The sequence below is a fragment of the Macaca fascicularis genome, chromosome 1 (assembly GCF_037993035.2).
Source record: "Macaca fascicularis isolate 582-1 chromosome 1, T2T-MFA8v1.1".
Lineage (NCBI taxonomy): Eukaryota > Metazoa > Chordata > Mammalia > Primates > Cercopithecidae > Macaca > Macaca fascicularis.
This window is the reverse complement of record NC_088375.1, coordinates 40735239-40760323: the sequence shown is the minus strand read 5'-3', so window position 1 is coordinate 40760323 and position 25085 is coordinate 40735239. Positions and strand designations below refer to the sequence as shown.

Genomic DNA, 25085 nt, shown 5'->3' with positions numbered 1-25085 from the left:
GTTTTGAGCAATAACCCCAAAACGGCTGCTGAAGAATCCATTCTTCTTTCAGACTGACCAGCAGAAGGACGTGACATTTAAGAGGTCACTAAGTTTTCCCTCTTTATCTCAGTTCATTAAGAAACAAACCATGTGCTTGGTCTGAAAATGTCATCTTCTAATGACAAACCTCTCAAAACAGCTTCAGGTGTTTTCCCCCATAATTGCACTCTGCTCTTGCTTAATCCACTTTACCTCTTGGGCATCGCAACATCTTATCTTTAAGACATTATCTTTAGAGTGAGCACATTTAGGTGAACCCGAAGTCATTACAATTTCCTAGAAATTCCTCAGAATAGAAGCTATTTGCACACATTCATGGCATCAGGACAGGAGGAGGCAGGTAGCGGAGCAGACCCGTGGCCTTACCGGTGACCCCGGGAGGGCAGTTATTGCACACCACCTCCTCTGTCTCCGGCATCACTGAGCAGCTGAACCCGTTATGACAGGGACAGGGCTTGCAGCTGCGGGGGTCGTGCGGATCGTTGTAGAAACCAATTGGGCAGTCAGCACACTCAATGTCAGGATTCTCATCCCCTGAATAACAGTCTCCTGGGAGTAGGTGAAGAGTGGAGGGGCAGAGAAGTGTGGAGGGGCAGAGAAGTGAGCAGGGTCAGACAATACATTTCCTTCAACATGGGTCAGAGCGGAGAATGTCAAAGTGCCTGAGCACTGGCATTCACCCTTGCCACAGACCCAAATCTACACAGGACCAAGGCCCTGAATCTCACCCTCGCTCCCCTATCCAAAGTAGACACCCACTTCTTTTACTATCCATAACTTAACACTGTTCCCCATGTTCTCTGTGGCCTGACACCACTTGTCTGCACATTCATTTAGACCCGGACTTGTCTTTGATCTCCCCACACAATTCTTGCAACTCGACACCAACTCCCCTACTCAGCACTGAACCATGACGACCATTTCCTGTAACCTGGCACCTTTCTCACAACCTCGTGGCATTTCCACAATGAATAGGATTGAGTGTAATAAGGCACCATGGCCATCTTCCCTGACTCCAGCTCAGCTCTCCTTAATCCTTTCCCACCTCTGATGTGAGTTCAGCCACGGTCTTTCTTACACAGCTCTCTCTCCTCCACACAACACCCCAGCCACCTGGTCCAGGTGTCATTTCACTCACCTGTGTCTGGATCACAGGCCCCTCCCCCTTGACAGTTACAAGGAATACAGGTGCCAAAAGGCCCCAGTTTCGCTGAATCTCTCTTGTAGCCAGAAGCACAATCCTGGCAGAATTGCCCCTTGTACCCAACAGGACATATACACTGTTCAACCCAGGGTGCCGGGGCTCCAGAGACGGGTCGGGCTGAAATCAGGGTCACATTGTCAATGTACCCAGTACCTGCAATTGAGAGAACAGTTTAGAAGTTGCAAGTGGTACAGTGTGAAGATCTCAAGTCAGATCTTTCTTGGGATTTTATTTTTCTTAACTCCCTAACAAAGACAGGTGGTGTTCATACATCATGCCATGTAGAGAGGTATAGCAGTCCCCCACTGTGACTGAGCACACAGGCTCTGGGGTCAGAAAACCCAGGGCTTAAACTCTGACTCCACCCTCACTAGCTGTGTAAATTGGGCAAGTCACTTAGCCTCTCCATGACTGTGTTTCCTCGACTATAGACAAGAAGTAACAGTGGTATTTATCTCCTATGTCTGTTGTGAAAATTAAATTAGATAATGCATGTATTAAAATCTACCTGGCATACAGTAAGAGTCAATACATTGTTACACGTTTCTGCTTCCGACTTTATTTGCTGCATCAATGACATGGAAATGGTGCATGCTAGCCACGCTTCCTTTTTATGTGAGTGAGTACAGAAAAGCTTAAGGAACTCTTGTTAAATAATTCCAGTTGGGATTAGGAGGACCCAACATGTGAAATTCAAAAAAACAAACAAACAAACAAAGGAATTAATAGAATACATGATGACTCAAACAGGGTAGCATAGAGTATAATCTCAAAAGGAAAAGCTGCTCAAGGAACAAATAAGACTGTGTTGTAGGTACCATTTCCTAGCTAAGGAAATGTGTCCATTTATTGTAGATTATCTTTCTCAGATAATCAGCTTTAATAAAAATTAAGTGGTCCTTTTAGCAAGATAGCGTCATTCACCCTTCACTGGTGCTGGGTGCTGACGTCTTTTTAGAGAAACATTTCTTCTAAAAAAGCTTCTAGAATATAAAAATTCAGATCGAATCAATTATTCTAGGTCAGAATCATCAAATAACTTACCTACTTGTTTGGAGACTGCCACCACCTTAGAGAGCTGAATCAAATTAAACTAAAACCTAAGAAGAGAGAAATTAATTTATCTTAGCCACTTACTGTATTCTCCATATGTAGCTCGGATGCGGAGGGCTGTGAGATTCCGCAGTAACCTTCGATACTCAAAGTAACTCAGCTGGGGGCTCCAATTACTGCTTGGATGCTCATTTAACCTGCATAATTTAAAATCAAAAGCTTTAAAAATCCGATTCTTACCACATACCTACCTGTTATAAACTATGCCTGAGGATATGGGAACAGCTAAGCCCCTTCCCAGTCCTGCTTAGAAGGGGGCACAGGACTGAGAGACGCCTTTTCATAGGCATGTACTTGGACCTTCCTCACTCCATGGGGAGGGCAAACCCCAGAGAAAGTGATGGAGGGCATCCCAGTGTGGGAAGTCCAGATCCAGGGGTGACGTCACCTGAAACCATGTTGATCCCAAGTCCTCAGATACCACTTTCTATTCCTGGCCACCCATAAGCTAGTATTAGGAATATCTCCACGTTCCAGAAGTTCTGATTCTCAAGCGCAACCATTCATCTTTTTTACAAAAAATCATTTCTTTGTTATCTGAGCACATTTTACTTACTTTTTTCAAAAACCAGTTTCCACTTTTACATTGTCCACATTTAATACTTTTTAATTTGGCATCGTAGTGGCTCACTGTAACATATCACCAGCCCCTGTGCTGTTCTTCTAAACTTTGTTTTGTTTATTACTGAAGTATCTCATACAGGAACAACCCTACCCACCTTCATTTCATTCACTGATTTGTTAAACAAAAGTTGACTGTGCACTTGGTTTGGGCTAGAAGCTCTGTTAGGCTGGAGGACACAGACAACAGGGAGCGGTGATCACCATCCAGCCAGGGGAGTCGGGTGGGTAGACACACCGTTATAATAAGATGGCATGAATGCTGTAACAAATGCATGCACAGAGTGCCATGGAAACACAAAGTGACTGTAACTTTACCTGGGATTCTGAGAAGGCTAATACAAAGGAAGAACGTGGAAGCTGAATCTCAAAGAGTAAGTTCACCAAGCCTGGAAGGTGGGAATGGGCATTCCAGGCAGGAGAGCTTTGCCATTACCTCTGCCCTGGGTTAGGCCCCTGACTACTCTCCATTGAGCCACTGTGAATGTGTTCTGATGGTCCAGTTAAGGGCCCTACCCAAACTATCACCCATATGGTGCCTGTATTTGCACCTAGCCTTCACACCTGATGATCACACTTGACTTAACAATCTCTCAATGGCTCTGCATCGTCTTTCCAGCATGAACAAGATCTAAGCTCCTTGACGTGACATACAAGGCCCAACATGATGGGTCCTTTTCCAACCTTTGCAAATGTTATCTACCTATCTTCCCTTTGCATGCTATATTCCAGCCATAAATATTGCTTGCCAGTTCTCCCCTATATTATGCCTTTCTGCATCCCCACATACATTCACAGAGAAGGGTTGCCCTTCTCTGACTTTTCTCCCTGGAAAAGCCCTGTGGACCTTTCCATTATTAGCCCACACATTGCCGCTTCCTGAAGGTTTCCCTGATGCTTCCAGGCAGAATCAGGCACTTTCCAAGACCCCATGAACATGCACCACCCCTAAAGCAATTACCCTACTGTATTATGCTTGCTTTTTGACATGTTATACATTGTACTAGACCATGAGCTCTTGGAAGGCAAAGACCGTGTTCCATCTTTATTTCTCAGCCTCCAGTGCAGTACTGAGCACTTAGTAGGCACAGCTCCCTTCTCCAGCCTCTCTGCAAACACCATGCAGAACCCCTATTCTATAGGATACCATGCAATCCCTATAGACATGCACAAAAAGATCCATAAAGTCACTCCCACCTCTTTCTCCTACCTCACTTCTCACTGCACTCCTCTCGCCGACTTAATGCTCCACTCATGCTCGACCATTTGGAATTTTCTAAATGCAAAAACCTTCTTCAAGCATTGCATTTCCTCCGCCTTGTTAACCTTTCCTTCCTTTTCTTTCCTTAGAGGGCTGCCTTTCACATTTGTCATGTGGTCCTGGGAAGCTTTCCTTCATCATGCCAGTGTGGTTCAGTCATGCCTCCTGTATGTGCTCAGAACTTCTGTGTCTACCTTGTCTATTTCTGTCCCTTGACAAACTGCACTGTAATTATCTATTCATTTTTCTCTCCCGTTAGCCTGTCAGCTGCTTGAGGGAAGGAATAATGTCCTTTCTGAGCACATAGCAACCTTCATGGTACGTAAAAGGTGCTCAGAAAGGCTTGTTGAACAAATGAATGATGATTGAACGAATAAAGAATGGACTCAAACTTCAATCACAGTTTGCTCTAATTGACCTACTTGTGGTCTCTCTTTTTACCTGAGTGTGTAAGTCTTGGTGAGCCCACAAGGCAGTGTCTTGCCAAGTGGCATCAAGGGAGCTGTGATCCGTAGACCAGCACCTTCCAGGATCACATCGTGGGCAGATGGGTGTCTGCCTCCTCTGTCCACACGGTAGTCAAAGGACAGGCTTTGCCCATAGCTCACCTGTTGATTCCCAAGAAATTTGGCTGTGAAACAGAGTTTTAAAAGATTGAGATCAGTTGTGAAACTGGAGAGGCAAACAAATGCAAGTTTGCACTGGTGTCGGCAATTTTTGTTGAAGTCGTGTGTCATGCTGCCCCAAAACTCCTTGCTAGGAGAGTCAGGACCTGGTACTGGACATAGCTATGACACTTTGGGCTATGAAGGAGGGTTAGTTACTGAAATGATAAGAGGGCCTTGTTATAAGACAATTCCATCTATTAGATGATTCATGATGTGGCCCTTATGACAGACTGTTTTGTAAAAATCCTAGGCCTATCAGCATAGCACGACTTGTTACATAATGCTTTAGTTGACAGAATGCCTTCATAAATATCATCACATTTGCTGACAATAATTCTGGGAGGCAGGCATTAGTATTCTCATTTAACAGTAGGGAAAACTTAAGTTCAGCGAAGTTAAGAGAACAACTTGCCCAAGAATCACATATGTGCTAAGGAAATGAACTGGGGTCAGAATTCTAGCCAGTGCTTTTCCACCAAGGCACATACCACTGACTGATTTTTTTTTTTTTTAACTTACAAGTATTTGAAGTTTTAAGAAATGCTTTGTTTTTGCTTTCCACCTGCTTCTCAATAGATCCATAGGTTTGGCCACAGTCCTTGATTTCTTGCCTTGGTGGTAAACATAGAAACTTCTCATTTGATTAAAGGAGGCAGCTCAACCAGGGTCTGACCTCTGGGACACCCCATTCTACTCTGTTGGGGCCATTTATTAGTGACTCTCAAATCAGGCTTAACCCCCAACTCTCTTCTGGAGATGCTGCTACCCTGAATGCAAAGTGATATGGTTTCCACAATTTCTAACTCTATTTCTCTATCCTGACTTCCTAGTCCTATAAGCTGGCTTCCATAGGAGAAATCATTCCTCACATACCAGGAGCCACAAAATAGACAGGGTCTGGTCGTCGGGCTGAGCTAAACACATCTTGATGGCGCTGTGACCATTGGAGCTTTGCAGGAGACCCATTTCGTTGGACAGCCTTCCAGCCATCAACATCTGGAACACAAACAAAATCAGTCTGCATTGGAAAAGCCCTCCTCATCTATTAAGTTAAACAAGGAAAGATTTGCTTGCCAACAAGTCCTAGTGGTGAGTAGCAAGTGGGGTTTTCTCAATATTTCCACATTTGTAAATGGTCCTTAAAATTATCCATGTACCTCTCTATGTGGGTCTCTACTTCACCTGCTCCCGCCCCGCAGCTGCTAGGATTTCTCATCTTTGAGTCTGACTCTTGCGATAAGATAGCAGGTTTTCTTCTGCCTGTAATTTCCATTTTTTATATTTATATAAACAGGCTCTGGCCTTAATGAAGTGAGAGGGTCCAGGCTTTTCAAAGGGAAACTCAGACTTAGTGAGTGCTGAAATAATATCAATTTCCAATATTTTTATAGTGCTCTGTAGCTTGGGAACTAATTTCACATAAATTAGCTCATTTATTATATGTGAAAACAGCATTATTAGTGAATGTGAATTCCAGGAAGACTCTTATACACTCTCCAAACCAAATGAATGATTCCTTTGTGGTTTTGAAATAGATGGGGATGGAAAATTCAGGGAAATAAAAATCTAATCTCTTTTGTAGTTATTCTTTTGAGTTATACGAGTGAACTATTTTCAGCCTATGACTTTTTCAAGACATCAGAGTATGCCTGAGTGCCCTGACAAAATAATGTACATTAAATACTATAAGAGAATTGCTAAAGAGAATCCATCCTGTGAATACGGAGGTGGTTGTCTGTAAGTACAAAGCCCTATACAACATTCAAAAACTAAAACCTAGAAAATGGAAGGCTTTACCTTGATTAAAGGTAGAGGTGATCTTATGGACACTGTAGTCTGCAGAGCTGCGGCAGCTGGCTGAATGCCCATAGCAGAAACACTGGGTGCAGCCCTCAGGGTTCCCCCTATCCAGATTATAGTAACCTGATCGACACCTGCAGTAGCATTGTAGAAATCAGGATATTATAGGTTATTTTTTATTCTGTAGAGAGAATATGATGAATGAGTCATCCTCTCTCTACCTTCTCTTCCACTTGGCCCTATTAATTTTCAGTGGAGGGAAATACCAGATTTCACATACTACCCCACCCCCAGACTGCCAGATGGAATCACGACCCCCTAAATGAGACAGCATAGGGAACATTCACTTTCTGTTCCTTTGTAGAACAGAGCCACGTTTGTCTTGGTGGTCTGGCATCTGAGTAGTTGGCCAATCCTTGGTAGGAAATTGAGTGGTGGTCAGATGAGCAGAATGGTGTGGGCAGGGCTATGCAAAGCTGCCCTGTTTTGGAGCTACTGCTTAATGGGGACAAAGACTGGGAAGTGGGGACCAGGGAAGGTGAGGCTCCTGCCTCAGCATTACTTAGCTGTATTTAACCCCTCCCCAAGACCACTTAGGTGTTGATCCCCATCTCTGACTCTTGCACCTGGGCTCTGGCTCACTAGGGAAAAGTGCAGGTGAGGATATGACAAAGAAAAAGGATGGCTAAGACACTCTCCAAAAGCCAGGTGTAGGCTTGCATTCCACCTCCGCTCCCAACTCAAGCCCTCCAGTGGCTTCTGTGAGGACCATGGCTGCCAGGCGAGTCTTCGATGCTGGAGTCACAGAGAAGAGGGCAGGGGAAGCTGGGGAGGACTTGTTTATCCTCTGCTCAAGTTAACTACATCCTTCCACATGAAATAATGTGAAACAATGATGGTTTCAATGATCATTTATTTAGCACTTACGTTGTGCCAGGCACCTTGAGTGTACTCTCTCATTTAACCTCCCTCCAACTCTATGAGGAATTGCTATTTCTAGTTTTCTTAGATGAGGAGACTAAGGCCAAGAGGTTAAGAAACTCTTGACATATAGCAGGTAAGTGGCTGAGGCAAGATTGAAAATCATGTACATCTGCCTCCAAATCATGTAGTGTAAAAGCTACTGCACCACATGTTGGGGGGAATGTTCTGAGTACAGTATCACAGAAAAGCAGGGTAGCTGTGAAGGGCAGGTGCTTCAGAGGACAGTTGTAACTAAACACGCTTTGTTTTTTCTCTAAGAGCAAGAGTTAAAAGAATTATTATGATTTCTATGGAGAAGAAACCTGCCGATTAAAAGAGCTTGAAAAAACAAGGAAGGATAGGAGAGGAGCAATGGGGAGGGAAGAAAAAAGAAGAGAAAGGAAGGGAATTAGACAAAACTAAAAGATTTTGTTTAGGAACGCACTGGGGTAATAAATTATGAAGCAAAGAAAGAAAGTGATTACCATAAAAGTCAGAATAGAGGTCACTTCTAGGGAGGGGGAGAGCATTGTCACTGGGACGCAGTTTTAGCAGAGGTCTATTTCTTATCATTGGTGGTGATAACATTTATTTTATGTGGCATTCTATTTCTGTCTTTTATTTTGAAATTAAAAAGGCTTTCGACGAGTGACTTCCCTTTTAACACTTAAGCTTTATTTCCCTGCCTTCACCTCAGCAGCCAGGAACCCCTGAAAACACAAGTTAGGAGTGTATTTGGCATTTCCTCTGTGCAGGTATAAGTGATTGGCAGAGTGCCAAAGAACTGCTTTCTTACTTTTAAGGAAATGAGGAGGAAGCCTTGCTTCTGACAGCAGCCTCACAGCCCTCTGCTCAACAACCTCTGGGAGGGAAGAGTTTAAAGCCTGAGCACAGTTGTACTTAAGGCACATCCTGCACCGGCAGCTTGGGGGATGGTGCCTCACTGCTCCACCTCCTCCAGTGTGGCTTGGCCCAAGGGGCTCTTACCTCGCCCTCACAGCCCCACGCCCATACGTGTGTGTGCATGTAACTGCCATCCTATCCCCAGGGCAGTGCCTTTTTTGTACACGATGGTTATATATGGCCATATGCTGTGATAGGCCCTCTTACAAGAATTTTCACAGCATGTTTAATTGGGCCAGGCCTTTCCTGAAACCAGCCTGAGTCCCAGGATCTCACTATGGATTACTGCCTCAGACAGAGCACCTGGAATTAGGAGCCAGCTGGTGGGGCGAATCTCTGGGGCCCTGTGCCTCTCCCACTGTCAAAACAAAGAGAAGGGGCCCAGAGCAGAGTATGGAGTCCAGTGAGATTTGGGCGCTTAGTGGTTTTTTAGTTTTGTTTTTTTGTTGTTTTTTTGTTTTTTTTTTTTGTAAAAGCTTAGTTTTTGAGGGCAGAGCAGGAAGAAAGTCATCAACATTTGTCAAGTATCCCTTTTCCATAATTACACTCAGACGATTAATCCCTTAGTTGGCAAGGGACTCTCTCTGCTGTTTGTAGGGCCACAGTTCACACAGACCTATCACAGCGTTCTCCAGTGACAGCTGGCTTGCAGACACAGCGGCCCGCGTCACAGGGCCCTGCGATGCCAGCTGGGTCACAGTCACACTTGGAGTCTCTGGGAAAGAAGAAAAAGAAAATTAGGGACATGCTTCCAAATGCTTCACAAGTAGCACATAAAAATCAACTGCTCATGAGCAAACATCACTAAGCTGGGCAAGTCCTTCTTCGATGAGGCTTCTCCTAGCCATCCTCACCTGTGCGGACCTCTCTCACACACCTGAGGACTCACTTGCCTCCACCAGTGCTGCTCAGAGTGTACTTGGTGGGTGGCAGCTGGGCTGAGAACTGTTAGCCACTCCTAAAGAGAGCAGGGGTTTGTGCCCGAATGTAAACCAGGTTCATCACTCAACTGTTTAGTTTACTTTGGTTGACTGTTTGGCTCTGTTTACATTTTTTTAAAAAAATTATCATTTGTTTCCCTATTGTTTAATTCAATGATGTCTGCTTTTTATCATGATTAATTCCATCTACCTGCTATTTTATTCCATTCAGTTCTTTCCGTTGGTAATTCCTCAAATGAGATGTAATTCGTATGCCATGCAATTCACCCATTTAAAATATACAATCCAATGGTTTTTAGCTGATTCTCAGAATTGTACAGCCATCACCATCAATATTAATTTTTAGAACATTTTGATCATTCTGGAAAGAAATCCTGTGTCCTTTAGCAGTTGTGTCCCCGACCCTGCTACATCTCCTCCCTCCAGTCCCACTTCCAGCCCTCGGCAGCCACCAGTCTACTTTCTGTCTCTCTAGACTTGCCTATTCTAGACATTTCCTATAAATGGAATTATACCATATGTGGTCTTTCATGACTGGCTTCTTTCACTTAGCATGATGCTTTTGAGGCTCATCCATGTCATAGCATGTGTCAGTACATAAATTCTTTTTGGTGACGGAATACATATATTCTTTTTGGTTACTGTTTTCACTTTTCAGCTATTATGAGTAATATTGCTATGAATGTGTGTGTACAAGTTTTTGTGCAGATATCTACTTGCAGATATCTACTTTCTCATTTCTCTTGGATGTATACCTAGGAGTGGAATTGCTGGGACTGCTGGGTTTAATGGACTTTTTTTTGTTTGTCTGTGGCAAGATTTTCTCAATGAAGGTATCAGGGCTTTCACTGAATTCTGGCACAATCTCCCTATCTCGTCCACCCCTGCTTCTGTCACCCACTTTGCACGCAGTCATGTGTTTTATCTCATTGCTCAAAAACCAAGTTTACTGTCTCTTCTCTACTGATCTGTTCCTCCTCTGCCTGCCCTGTGACCCCTCCCAAATCCTGCCCAAACCTGGGGCACCCTTGACCCCTCCCTCTCCCTCACATTCCTCATCCAGTCACATGCCAAGTCTAGCAATGCTTATGGCTGGAATTTCTTTGCCAATCTTTATCTTTGAATTCTCACAGCCTCCTTCCTTCTTAGCTCCCTCTCTACTGCTTATCTGGACCATTTGACAAACACATATTCAGCATCTACTGGTTGCTCAGAACCAGGGATGCTAAGAGAAATAGGAACAGTCCCCATTCCACAGGAGTCCTGTGCCAGGGCAGCAGGCACAGGGACAGCTGCAGATGCACTGGACACCCTCAAGGTGCCTCTTCCCACTCCAGGCATGGGGACACAGAAGCAAACAAGACGGAGCCACAGGGGGCTTACATTTTAGTGGTAGAAATGGACAAACATGAATAGAAAATAAGATATGGAGTGAAACAGCAGAGTGAGAACACAGAGGGGTGGGACTGGTGCAGGAAGGCCTCTGTGAGGAGATAGTGGGGTGGGGATGGAGCAGGAGGCGCTGCACGGCTTTGGGGAAGGCAGAGCGCTCCAGGATGTGCCAAAGTCACATGCACTTGGGTCTTTGAAGAAGGGAAGGAAGGCTGGTGTGGCTTCTCTGCAGAGTGCAGGGAGCAGGGAGGGAAGTGGTGAGAAATCAAGCAGGCACCTAGGCTGAGGGTGGAGAGGGAGGAGGACCTTGAAGGACCTTGATAAGTTTTATCTCATTCTGAATTGGGTCAGGGAGGTGGAGCTAACAGAGGGTTATGTTTTAAAAGGGTTACAAAGGAGGAGTGGGGCAGGGGTGATCTCTGAAGACCATCTGAAAGGGTCAGGGAAAGCTGGACCAGAACAAATGCCAAGAGAGTATGAGAACTGGGGACCTTGACAACTGGGACAATGCAGTGTGGCTGAAGGGCAGTTCCTGTCCCAGCAAGGAGCCAGCAAAGTGGGCAATGGGACGCGCCTCCTCTGTGAGAGCCTTGCTAGCCAGTGCCCAGTGCTTCACTGCCAAGCCCCCACCAAGCCATCCCAACGCTTGCCAGCTCTGCATCTCTGCAGATTGGTTATGTGATATTTAATGCATACTCACTCATCTTCCAAAAAAAATTTGAGCAGGGATACAGGACATTCCAAACTAAAGGGGATCAAGATTATGCAGAAAAGTTCTACCCAAATTCACTGGGGCCAAAATGAGTCCCAGGTTACTTGAAGGACTCGTTGCCTCCCTTCATCTAGAGGGAAGCCGTTGCCAGAGAGAAGGACATGGACTCTGGACCCAAAACCCTGAGCTTAAGCATTAGGTCCAGCCTCACCAGTAACATCAGGCAACTTAACCTCATATTGTTTAAGTTTCTTATCTTTGAAATGCATATAATGATAATCCCAACCTCTTAGGGGTATTGTGAGGATTAAAGTAGATAGCCCACATCATGTACTCTCAAAGCAGTGTTTGGCACAGGGTAGGGGCTCAGTAAACACAAGTGGTTGCTAAGATTTCTATAATTGTCATCACTGAGTTAGTGACAGCAATGGTGGGATGTAGATGCTCACAGCAGTCTCTGGTCTTGGGTGCACCCCGCATCCGTGAGCATGTGGAAGCCTGGCAGACATCGGTCGCATCTGGCTCCTGTCACGCCCGGTTTACAGCTGCACCGTCCGGAGTTGTCACATCGAGCACTAAGAGAACCTGAAACCCACAAGGTAGGGGAAAGGAAAGAAGAAGAGGAACTATTTAGTGTATGCGGCATTGGAAGCAACTATCACCCTATGGGTGCTCCGTAAACACGAAGTAAGAAGCACCATCTGCTGCCTTTAACAGTCACTTCACATCGTCTGCGTGTTCTTCCACCCACCGGGGACGGTGCTGACAGCCGAGGATGTCTTCCTCAGGGAGAAGAATTAAATTACTCATAAAAGCATTTGTCTCTGTCTGTCTGCTCTGATTGTGACAGTAGGTAGCATACAGCTCACCGCTTTTTAAAAGAAGTCCATCAAATCTTTAAGATCTCAAGGAAAATTTGTGAATGAGCACATTGGCCTCCTAGAAGAGAGTTCGTATCTGAAAGTGAGCAGCATTCTCTCTTATCCCTGGCAGGCAAAGCCATCTTTTAAGGGTCAGTGCTTATACGGTATGATTTTTATGAGCTTAAAAAGGGCTATTAACCAAAAATATCCACCTGCCAAGAGTGCTGGAGAGTATCCCCTGTGGTGCGCCCCCCGGCGGGATGCACCGTGTGTGCCTTTCCTAGGGGACTGTACTTGTCTTATGATTCCACTTTTTACAGATATGCTCCTAGTTGTAAATGGGTCCTCTCAGATTGAGTGTTCATGAAAAACTCAGGGCAACAAAATGTGTCACCGTGGGATGCCGCCAGGTCTCACCACCTGCCCTTCCACACTCACTCCATTCCAGCCTCCACTTTCTCTCACCTGGGCCCTGCCTCACACTCTCCTCCCTGCCTCCATCCTTGCCTCTCCATAGTCCACAGAGAAGTCAGGATGTTCTTTAAAAATGTAATTCAGATATTTAGGTCCTCCAGCGCCCCGCCTCCCCCAAGCAGAATAAGATGCCGACTCTGTATCATGGCCTGCAAGACCGTACCTCTCTTACCTCATCTCCTACCCTCCTTCACTAGGTTCCAGCAACCCAACTCTCTTGGTTGGGGCAAAGTGCTAAGCAGCTTCCCTCAAGGTGTTTGCACTTGCTGCTCCCTCAGTCTGGAATGCTCTTTCCTCAAACTTCCCCTAGTTGGCACATCCTCAGCACTCAGGTCTTGATTAAATATTACTTTTCTAGAGAAATCTTCTCTGACTCCTGCATCTAAAATCCCATCCCACCCCTACCCCAGTCCTCAGCCCTACTTGATTTAGGATGATCTCACCTTATGTCACCTGCTGTATTCCCACTGCTCAGCATTGTGCCTGACACAAGGCAGGTGCCCAGAAATCTGTCCAACTAATGTGTGTATGCCAAGGAAGAGGGCTGGGCTGTTGTGGAAGGAGCTGAGAGAAAGCCAAAAGATGAGGTGGAAGGCTAGCTAGGTACACCTCAGCTACCTTATAATCCCCCTGCAGTTCAGTGGAATTGTAAAATAATCTGTGTATCTTTTTTTTTTTTTTTTTTTTTGAGACGAAGTTTCGTTCTTGTTGGCAACTTCCAACTCCCGGGTTCAAGTGATTTTCCTGCCTCAGCCTCCCAAGTAGCTCGTATTACAGGCATGCACCACCATGCCCAGCTAATTCTGTATTTTTAGTAGAGACGGGGGTTTCTCCCTGTTGGCCAGGCTGGTCTCGAACTCCCAACCTTAGGTGATCCACCTGCCTTGGCCTCCCAAAGTGCTGGGATTATAGGCATGAGCCACCGCACCTGGCCATAATCTGGATATCTTTTTTTTTTTTCTTTTTTTGAGATGGAGTCTTGCTCTGTTGCCAGGCAGTGGTATGATCTCAGCTCATTGCAACCTCTGCCTCCCTGGCTCAAGCGATTCCCCTTCCTCAGTCTCCTGAGCAGCTGGGACTACAGGTGTGTGCCACCATGCCTGATTTGTATTTTAGTGGAGACGGGATTTCACCATGTTGGCCAGGCTGGTCTCAAACTCCTGACCTCATGATCCACCTGCCTCAGCCTCCCAAAGTGCTGGGATTATAGGCATGAGCCACTGCACCCGGCCTGTATCTTAAGTATCTGTAAGGATTAGGCTATCCATAGTCTATGAAGCCAAGGGAACATTGACCAGTCTCTACATGTTTGTTTTTTAAATCTATTACCTTTCTGTGAACTTTTAATTCACTAGTAGAAGTCAAATCGATAAAGGTATCAGTTCTGTGTCTATATGAAGACTTTATGCAGCATGTGGAATGTGAAATAAATGAGTCACATTCACAGTTTGAGTCTATGAACATCTACATGTCAACTTTGCAAGGCTTGAAGGAGCGTTCAGTGATAATAGCGTAAATGACATTTTTTGAGCATCTCCTTAGATGTTGAGTTAGGCACTTTATATGTATTAGCTCACGCTATTTAGTAGTGAATTAAAAGTTCACAGCAGAATAACAGATCAATTTCTGCATAATAGGAACTCTCAGAGGTTTAGGCAGGCAGTGATAAGTTCAGACCTGCACTTAGAAAGAGAACTCTAGAACAGTCTGCAGGATGGCTTGGGGAAGACAAGATGAGCCTGCCTCCTCCCATGCCATGATGGCCTGGATTAGAGGGGTCTCGGTGAGAAGAGAAGGAGGAAAGCATTGTGAGAGACACTGTGGATATAGAACAAACAGATTTAGATGACTCTTGGGTTAGGAATGACGAGGGAGAGAGGATCACATTGATGACACTCAGGTCCCCAGAGTGCATGCCTGACTGGACTGTGATGCTATTTACCAAACCAGGGAAGACAGGAGGAGGAGGACCAAGATCTCAGGCTGAATCATCAAGAGAAGATAATGAGTTTAGTTTGGGATATATGAACTTGAGTTTCTAGGGGCATATAAAGGTGGAAATGCTCATCTGGAGCTCAGAGTCTAGAGATGAAGATCTAGGAGCCTTCAACACACAGGCTGAATAGGAAGCCATAGTAAATGTGAGATCAGTCCAGAAGTAGATGGAGAGAGGACAGGAAGTGGTAAGGACAGAGATAGAGCCCATCTATTAAGAGAGAGGATGGGCCGGGTGCGGTGGCTCACGCCTGTAATCCCAGCACTTTGGGAGGCTGAGACGGGCGGATCATGAGGTCAGGAGATCGAGACCATCCTGGCTAACACGGTGAAACCCCGTCTCTACTAAAAAAAAAATACAAAAAACTAGCTGGGCGAGGTGGCGGGTGCCTGTAGTCCCAGCTACTTGGGAGGCTGAGGTAGGAGAATGGCGTGAACCCGTGGAGGAGGTGGAGCTTGCAGTGAGCTGAGATCCGGCCACTGCACTCCAGCCTGGGCGACAGAGCGAGACTCTGTCTCAAAAAAAAAAAAAAAAAAAAAAAAAGAGAGAGAGGATGATCAGAGAGGGAGAAGTCTCAGGACAGGGTCTAATCAAACAATAAGCAATGGAAGGCAGGGAGGAGAAGTCTAAGGAGGGTGAGGGGAGGAGGAGAGAAAGAAGGTTTTCAGAGCCTAAGGCAAGAGAGCATTTAAATAAAATGAGAACGAAGAGAGGTTATTTGGTTTGATGTTGAGAGACTTCATGCTCATTGCTCTGTGAGTGGTGGGCAGAAGGAAGGAAATTTCCTTTCTGAATAATGCTCTGATAAGTAACATTAAATAGAAGTCCCTTATGATGAAATGTGGTTGTTTTTAACATGAATGGATGCTGATTTGGGTACCAGAAACACATTTTTTCTCCATTCGAATTAATGGTAATTACACTTTCAACTTCAGAAAACTCATCTTGCAGTAGTTTTTCAGAAATGAATTATTTTTATAAAGTGGGGGAAGACGGTCATTTGGGCTCTAACTCTGAATATGACTAACTTATTTCATGTTCCAAAACAATAGCACTGGTTCTTCAAAGTCTCACTCAAAAAAAACCACCTGCCCCAATTCCCACATCATGAACTGTACTTAGGGATTGTGAACAATTGGTTTTAAAGAATAGACAAGGAATAACTTCCTTTTTCAAATTTGTGTCCCAGTAAGCACATTCATGGTTTATGTAGATACAGTCTACATGCATTTGAAGACTCAGGAAGGTATTAAAAACTGATTAATATTTAAAATTGAGGGCCGAGCATGGTGGCTCATACTTGTAATACCAGCAGTTAGGGGAGGCTGAGGCAGGAGGATTGCTTGAGCCGAGGAATTTGAGACCAGCCTGGGCAACATAGACCCTGTCTCTACAAAAAAATTAAAAATTAGTCAGGCATGGTGGAACACACCAGTAGTCCCAGCTACTCAGCAGGCTGAGGGAGGAGGACTGCTTGAGCCCAAGAGTTTGAGGTTGCAGTAAGCCATGATGGAGCCGCTATACTCCAGCCTTGGCCACACAGTGAGATCTTGTCCCAAAACAACAACAACAAACCCAATAAAAAAAAATAAACAAAAAATATAAACTGAGATAATTTGCCTCCTTTTGAGAACCCTTTTAAAAATATATACACTTGCATTTAAAAACATGTTTTAAATAATTACTCAAATGGTATAGTCTGAATAATACACTGTCAGCATCAAAGATATGTGAAAAATATAAAATTAAGAGAGTAAGTCCAATATCACATAGACCTCAAAAACTTAGCTGTCATGGGGGGAAAAACTTGCACACACAGTGAATTTCAAAGTATCTGCAAAAGGTTATCAGGGCTTAAATATGCGGCTGGAAGAGCTGAAGATAACTCAGCCCTGTTGCTGAGTCCACAAAGTCATAATCTAAAAATAAGCCTAGTTGCTACATTTATGGGAAATCGATATGAAGTCCAAAATTGGTGACTACTCTGGGGTTTATTAATGCCGTTGGCTTCATTTGACATACATGTAATGATAGCATTTTTTGTAAGACATGTTCTTTTGCATTTGAAATTGAATATACAACAAACTCCCCTGTCAAGTTACTATCTGAAAGTGAAAAATATCCTCTGGCTAATTGGGAGATTGAGAAATCACATAGGGAATTAAACTTGTGCTAGTGGTAAAGTGACATGTGCAGCTGAGGAGCAGCTGGGGACAGCACATGGTGGGAACAGTCTCTGCCACCAATGTGTCTTTCATCCTCGGCAGTTTGGACCCTGAAAGTTCAGTTTCTTCATCTCTTTAACAGGGGATGTGGGATGTGTTAACACAGGTTGTCAGACTGTTATGAGGACTGAAAAGGACATCATCTATGAAAATGTTTTGGAAAATTATAAAGCATTAGCCAGATCTTAGGAAATAATATCCATCAAGCTTTTTGTGTACACATAAATTGTCTGCTTTTGGGCATAGAAAAATGCCATTCTGATTTTTTTTTTCTTTCATATAGAAGGAATAAGAGAACTGTTCTTGGTCAGAAGATCTGGCTTACAACTTTAGTTCTTGCAATCAGTTGCTGGAAGACTTTAGGCCATTCATTAACTTTTCTAGGTCTCAGTTTCCCCACTGTCTTAATAAGAAAAACAACTACATCAATTAACAATTTACCGAGTTGCCTGCCATGTGCTTGTCAAACACCATTTTATCTCCACAGGATCCCGTGACATAAATATCATGATCACTCTTTAACAGATGAGGATGCTGGAGCAGCAAGAGGTTAAGGAACCTGCCCAGAGTGACCTAGTGGTGGTGGTCATGTCCAGATTTGCACCCAGGCTGTCTGGCTCCATAACCTACCACTATACTCTACATTATTACCTTTGATGTCAACAAACCTGGTCCTGAACTCTTACTCTGCCCCTTAGCTCTATAAACTTGGACAAGTTTCTTCCCCTCCCTCCCTAAGTCTCTGCTACATCATTTGTGAAATGGACAAAAACATAGCCCTCTCTTTATAAAGCTATTTGTGAAGATTGATTAATTACTGGATTAAAAACACCTAGAAAAGTGCCTGGCCCAGGGTTGGCACATGGCACATGTTAACTATCATATAAGACATAAATCAATATTGGGCTCCACCACTTCCTGCCAAGCTGTTCCCACTGAATCTGGGATATCTATTCCCCAAATAGAAAGAAGGAGCCAGTTTCACTACCACTGGGCAAGCAGTAGACTACATGCTGAAACAGAAGAGATGGCATGGTAAATCCTTCTTTCCCATCCTTCTGTGCTAGGCAGCCGTTTCCTGGTCTACCCTGAGACTAATAACCTTGTCTTCAGGCCAGGCTTTCAAGCTGAGCCAATTAAATTTCTAGTTTCATTCTCACTGATCATTCCACTGGGATGACCCAACTCTGGTGACTCACAATGAAGCTGCATGACCTAAGGCAATAGGGGCTCTTCAGAGAGATTAAATGCTGATTAAAATGGAATAATTTGTCTTTTAATTTTTTTATGAAGTTCTTTGATTCATAGGGAGGACTGCTAAGTCCAAAAGATTCTGGATGCAAATTCTATACAACAAAGCTAAACTAATCTGAGTCAAACTACATTGTAACAGCAACTTAGGTGAATTTGGGGGGTGACTGCTGTGACATGGGTCTATCTCACCACAGGGTCACCCAGTTTTGTATAAGACTCCCAACCCACTCTACCAGCAACTCATGGCTGCACCAGAATCTGCCTATTTTTAGATTCTTTCAATCTGCAGCTATCAATTGGTTGCACAGACCTACTACACTAAGTCATTGCCATGCAGTAAGGCTGTATGCTTTAAGTGGATCAATATTTATCATACGATGCTATTAAACACTTTCTAGCAAGAAAAGTTGATAATGCCAAGAAAGATAATAGACAAATGAACCATTAAAAAAAATCTTATTTATAGAACCACCTCTCTCTCCCCCTTTATATTTACTAAATTGTCTTTACTGTCTGTCCACAATGAATACAACACAGTGTGTGTATCTGTGTGCACAGCAAAGACCTACAGTTATATGAATATAGTACTGTGTGGGATACTTTTTAAGAAAAAAAAGCAACTGGCCAGGTGCGGTGGCTCATACCTGTAGTCTCAGCACTTTGGGAGGCTGAGGTGGGTGGATCATGAGGTCAGGCACTCGAGACCAACCTGGCCAACGTAATGAAACTCCATCTCTACTAAAAATACAAAAAATTAGCTGGGCGTGGTGGCAGGTGTCTATAATCCCAGCTATTTGGGAGGCTAACGCAGAAGAATCGCTTGAACCTGGGAGGCGGAGGTTGCAGTGAGCCGAGATGGCACCACTGCACTCCAGCCTGGATGACAGCGTGAGACTCTGTCTCAAAAAAAAAAAAAAAACAAACAAACAAAAAACAACTAGCTCTCCTATGAACCAGCCACCCCATTAGGTGTTTCCTATTTGTTATTTTGTTTTATCTTGTTAGCAACCTAATGAAAGACTTTAATTTTCCTATTTACTTGTCTGTCTCCTTTATTAGTACAACTTCATATTGCTAGCACCTAGCACAGCACTAGAAACAGATCTTTCTAATTCCTTATTTTTCAAGAGGTTGGTCAAATGGATGGCTATGGATATGAAGAACTATCCGTCAAAGAGTGCAAGCTTCCTTTGTTATCTGCCTGGAAAAGACTGTCACCTGCCTGGAACAGTTAATAATGTGACTCTTTGTATTAGAATTCAAGACAATATGCCCTTAAGGTCCCAGCTGGTTCCACCAACCCCTACTTAAGAGAAACATGTTTCCCTTCAGACTGAAACTGCTAAAAAGACCAATGTCTGGTAGGTTCCCAGTTGCTCGTGAAGTTGAACATCTCCCTCTTGGCCTACTTGCTTCCCCTGTTTTCTTTCTTTTTTCCTCCCTTGTTCCCTTCCTTCTTCTTTTCCTCGCTCCTTCCTTCCCTCTTGTCTCCCCACTGCTCCATCTCCCTCTCCCTCTTTCCCCCCTTTTCAGCTACCTTTGGAGTTACAATTGCAGGGCAAACAGCGGTCCCTTTCTCTGTGCCGGTAAAAGCCGTCCTTGCACCTCTCGCAGTGAATGCCATCAGTGTTGTCATTGCAGTTGAGGCAGTGGAATCCATTACCAGTTTGTCTGTAAAGTTCCTGATCAAAGATACACTGCCTGGACTTCCCATTGCAATCACAGACTGGGGAGGAAGCATACAAAAGAGATGGTCAGAAAAAACACCTCAGGAACTGTTCTAGCAGGTGTTTACGTTATTATTGATAGAAATTATGCATGAGTACTATATGGTAACCTAAACTCTTTGGGGGAGGAAGGTATGGGAGTGCAATTGGCAGTGCGGGGACCGTGGGGACGCCTGCTTCACTTAAAGGAGATGTACACGGTCCCCTTGCACCAGCAGTGCTGGTGGGCTGCTGCCTGGGAGAACATGGGCTCAGGTTTGCCAGACCATCCAGTTCCTCGAGAGAAACCCAAACTGTTAAATTACATTTTTATGCGGATATTTCTGATTTAAATGCTTGCAAGGAGTTCATTTCAAAACACTGTAATCCCACAGAGCAAGTCTGTGGGCTCAAGGAGACCTGAGGATGGGCAGCTGCGGACTCAGCATAGCCACTAGCCGACGGTGTCGCTGCTCAAGATACACAACAGCCATCCCTCCGGTGCCCGTCAAGGCGAGGAGCGGACGTGACTGTCTGGGCAGATGTCTCCTCCCAATGCCAGGTGTCCCATGAAGAATGACCTTTCTCAAGTGTCTAAGAAGCCCATCCTGCAGATGTTCCAAAGAGACTCGCAAAGTGACTAACATCTCCATGGGGACCCGAACAGCAAAGGAGGCGATACACGGAAACAGCCAGCATAGGACCCGGCACACTGAGACACCAAAAAATGTTTCCATCATGGTCTCGGAAAGATGATGGGCCTTCAGGTTAAAAGGAAAGAATCAAATACCAATTCTGCTATTTCCTTGGGCACATCACTTCAATTTTCTGAATCTTGTTTTTTCTTCCATACAGAGTGCATTATCTGCCTTCCTGGATTGTAAAGAGGATCCCTCTGGGAAAAGAATATCAAATGCCTTTGCATATGCAATTTCATCACTCACTGCCATGAAACACGTACTGCCTCAGAAGAGACACATGCAGCTCGGAAAGGTGAAGTAACTCAATCCAGTGGAGAACTGAGATTTGAACCTCTCTGATGCCAACACCTAGCCCCCTTCCCTACGCAGGCTGGCTCTGTTGGCCATGCTGCCATATTGAGAACCTGTTTCTAGGGTGTGACTTACCCATAGTGCTGACAATAAAGTCAACAGATGTGCCATCACCTGCTGAGTGGCTCCCTGTGCAGGCTCTGTGTCAGGCACTGACGATACAAGGGGACCGTGTACATCTTTTTTTTTTTTTTTTTTTGAGACCAAGTCTCACTCTGTTGCCCAGGCTGGAGTCTGGAGTGCAGTGGGATGATCTCAGCTCGCCGAAACCTCTGCCTCCTGGGTTCAAGTGATTCTCCTGCCTCAGCCTCCCAAGTAGTTGGGATTACAGGTGCACACCACCATGCCCAGCTAATTTTTATATTTTTAGTAGAGATGGGGTTTTGCCAGTGCTGGCCAGGCTGGTCTCAAACCCCTGACCTCAGGTGATCTGCCTGCCTTGGCCTCCCAAAGTGCTGGGATTACAGGCGTGAGCCATCATGCCCAGCGGTGACCACGTACATCTAATGGAGCTGCTAAGTGACTGCCTTACAATAATTTCTATAACTCACTCTTTCTACTTTGGATGACATCTAATCTAGAAAAGTCAGCTAACACTTATCCAAAGTGTACCGTTTCTAGGACTTTACATTCGTCAGCTCAGTTAATTCTCACATTTTAACATGGGTTTTATTGTCCCCATTTAATAGATGGAAAAACGAATACTCAGAGAGGCTAGGTATCTTGCCTAAAGTCACAAAGCTAAATGGCAAAGATATAATTTGCTCCCAGATGTGTCTGACTCCAAAGCCCTCATCTTTCCATTTTATGTTCCTTCTCAAGATTGAGTTTACCATTCCATGTAGACGTTCTTTTTATAAACCCCTAATAGAGGGTCATTCAGCTTGGCCGTTACAAACAGTAACATTTTTATGGTGTTTTAAATCTACCTCTGTCTGTAATTTTCATCATGTGTTTTTTCTCTTGCCTGAAAAGCCAGATACACACACAACACATACAGATACATACAGCACTCATGCACACACAGACACAGACATACACCCCTACTCTCTTTTTATTCTTTTATTTATCCAACAGACATAATCTTTGGATGTTGTTTTACAACCAAAGGGCCCTGCATCATCAGGTTTTTGCGAATCTGAAGATAGCTATGGCATCTCCCTCCTTAGTCTTTTCCTGTTCAAGTTGAACTAGAGATCTGTCATCTCCAAGTCTTTCAACCACTTCCTGTGTCATAATTTCTAGATTCTTCTTGTCTACCATCCTAGGAACAAATTCTAATTTCCAATATCCTTCTTCATATGACCAGTACTGTAAGTGTGACTTAAACAGCTTGGCTTGTAACAGGACTGGATATTTTTATCCATGGGCAAAGACTAACATTTCAGTGAACTTACAGCATATTACATTTGCACACAATTCAAAGTTGCAGGGCTTTTCTCAGAACTAGTGCCAAGCTGAATCTTTCCCAACCAATGCTTGTGAAACTGATTTTTTGGATCTCCAACAGATGTGCCACACAGCTGTCATGTGCTGTGAAATTTGTACCAAGTACTTGACTATACACGTACAAGAGCTAAATTCTCTGTTCAGCGGTCCTTGTGAGGTTCTTCATCTGGCTAACCCAATGAGCCAATGCCCTCCCTGCCCTGGATGCCTTTTGGAAGCAATCTCAAAATAACTACAAATTTTTCATCGTGCCTTTCTTATTTAGAACATGGGCTGGGCACAGTGATTCACACCTGTAAACCCAGCACTTTGGGAGGCTGAAGAGGGTGGATCACCTGAGGTCAGGAGTTCAAGACCAGCCTGGCCAATATAGTGAAACCCCATCTCTACTAAAAATACAAAAATTAGTGGGGCGTGGTGGCAGTTGTCTGTAAACCCAGCTACTCGGGAGGCTAAGGCAGGAGAATAGCTTGAACCTGGGAGGCGGAGGTTGCTGTGAGCTGAGATTGTGCCATTGCACTCTAGCCTGGGTGACAAGAGAGAAATTCTGTCTCAAAAAAGAAAAAAAAAAAAAAGAACCCGCTTTATGGTGGTAAAAATTAACTTCACAAGGGCAGCTCATGATATATTTATTCAGAGCAATATTTTCAAAATATATAAACTTGTTATAATCTTTTTATATCACATCCCTCCTCTTCTGTCTCCTCCTCTAAAGTTCTACTTTGAAGACAATGGGTGTCCTTCTTTTATTTTATTTTAATTTTTATTTTTATTGAGACAGGATCTCACTCTGTTGTCCAGGCTGGAGTGCAGTGTCACAATCTCAGTTCACTGTAGCCTCGACCTCCTAGGCTCAAGCGATCCTCCAACCTCAGCCTCCCAAGTAGCTGGGAATACAGTTGTGTGCCACCATGCCCAACTAATTTTTGTTGTGGCTTTTTTTTTTTTTTCTGTCTGTTTGTTTTTTGTTTTTGCAGAGACAGGGTTTCACCATGTTGCCCAGTCTGGTCGTAAACTCCTGGATTCAAGCTATCCGCCTAACTTGATTGCTCAAAGTGCTGGGAATTACAGGTGTGCACCATCATACCCAGCCTATTTTCTTTTGTTTATTTTTGAGATAGAGTCTCACTCTGTCACCCAGAGTGGAGTGCAGTAGTGTGATCATGGCTCACTGCAGCTTCAACCTCCCGGGCTCAAGCCATCTTCTCACTTCAGCCTCCTGAGTAGCTGGGACCACAGATGTGTGCCACAACACTCAGCTAAATATGTTACTTTTTGGTTATAGACAGGTTCTCGTGGTATTGCCCAGGCTGGTCTTAAACTCCTGGCCTCAAGCAATCCTCCCACCTCAGCTTCCCAAACTGCTGGAATTATAGGCATGAGCTACCACATTTGCCCCCATTGTCCTTTAAATGCACAGCCTTCAATGGAGTTGCATTACGGTTCCAGGGATGGAGGTCCTTAGTCCACATCTCCACTCCAGAGCTTGCCCAACAGATTCCAAGCCTATTGCATACATACCCCTTTCTCATTCAAATGGGTCTCCCTTAAAGCCAAGGGCTATGCCATCTAGAGTGAGGGGATGTATGGGCCTCATGTCTGGGGAGTGTATTGGCCTTGGGTATCTGCATTGCATGAGAACTCCGTGAAGACACTCTCTACAGCCTTGCCTGCAGGACTTTGAAGTTACCAAGCTTCACTGAGATTAAACACCCAGCTGTATTGCACTTAGCTCAGTATTGAGTCTTTGAAATGGTCTCACCAAGAGAATGATGGGAGAGCTTGTTCCAGGCTCCTTTTGCATGGAATGATGCTTTTCATCATTAATGAGTTTGAAAAATGGTCTCCCTCAAATCATCTCCCAAATTGAGACGAACTTCCCTAAAATCATTTAGTATTTACTCTCGCTACTGGGGGTGGTGGGTGGGGGGGACAGGGGGCAGGAAACAACTTTTCTATTTAAAATTCTAGAATATTCCTGCAACTGGACTTAATAAAATGGTGTAACGTAGCTTGTACGTGGTCTTTTTTATTCTGTGACCAATACCTGCACAACTACTACCATGGTTTGGCAACTACTGGCTGCCAGCGGGCACTGCTAGGCTTAGAGTAAGGCAATAGGAAGTGGTCCTTCCCTGTTGCCTTACTCTAAGACCTTCCCTGGTCCTTTGGGATCCTGCCCAAAGGGCGTAAGAAGCAGCACTTCACCCCCTGCCAGTTGTAGCCACATGCAATTGATGCCTGTTGTAGTCAGCATCAACTCTTCTTTTAAAAGAAGACAGAAATCTGGCTTTGTGTATGAAATCTATTGGTTGTAAAATTTTGGCCAAAATTTAAAAAAAAAAAAATTCTTTTTGAAACAAAGCTGTGCCCACAGGCAAATCTCTGCACTCAACTCTGCAGTTCTAACAGGTAGAAAACACATCTCATGCTTTTGAAAAAGGAA

At 44.3% G+C, this 25085-nt stretch overlaps 1 protein-coding gene across 1 annotated transcript in view; it reads right to left on the bottom strand.

Annotated features, from left to right (window-relative positions):
- Positions 1-25085, bottom strand: part of LAMC2 (laminin subunit gamma 2) — a 59573-nt gene that overhangs the window by 17432 nt on the left and 17056 nt on the right. The window contains exons 2-10 of the mRNA XM_005540191.5: positions 19970-20158; positions 12070-12205; positions 9192-9290; positions 6707-6843; positions 5783-5905; positions 4683-4872; positions 2384-2496; positions 1181-1399; positions 409-591 (exon numbers count right to left, since the gene is read on the bottom strand). Of these exons, the coding sequence (XP_005540248.3) occupies positions 409-591; positions 1181-1399; positions 2384-2496; positions 4683-4872; positions 5783-5905; positions 6707-6843; positions 9192-9290; positions 12070-12205; positions 19970-20158 (1389 nt within the window). The remainder of the gene's footprint in view (positions 1-408; positions 592-1180; positions 1400-2383; positions 2497-4682; positions 4873-5782; positions 5906-6706; positions 6844-9191; positions 9291-12069; positions 12206-19969; positions 20159-25085) is intronic.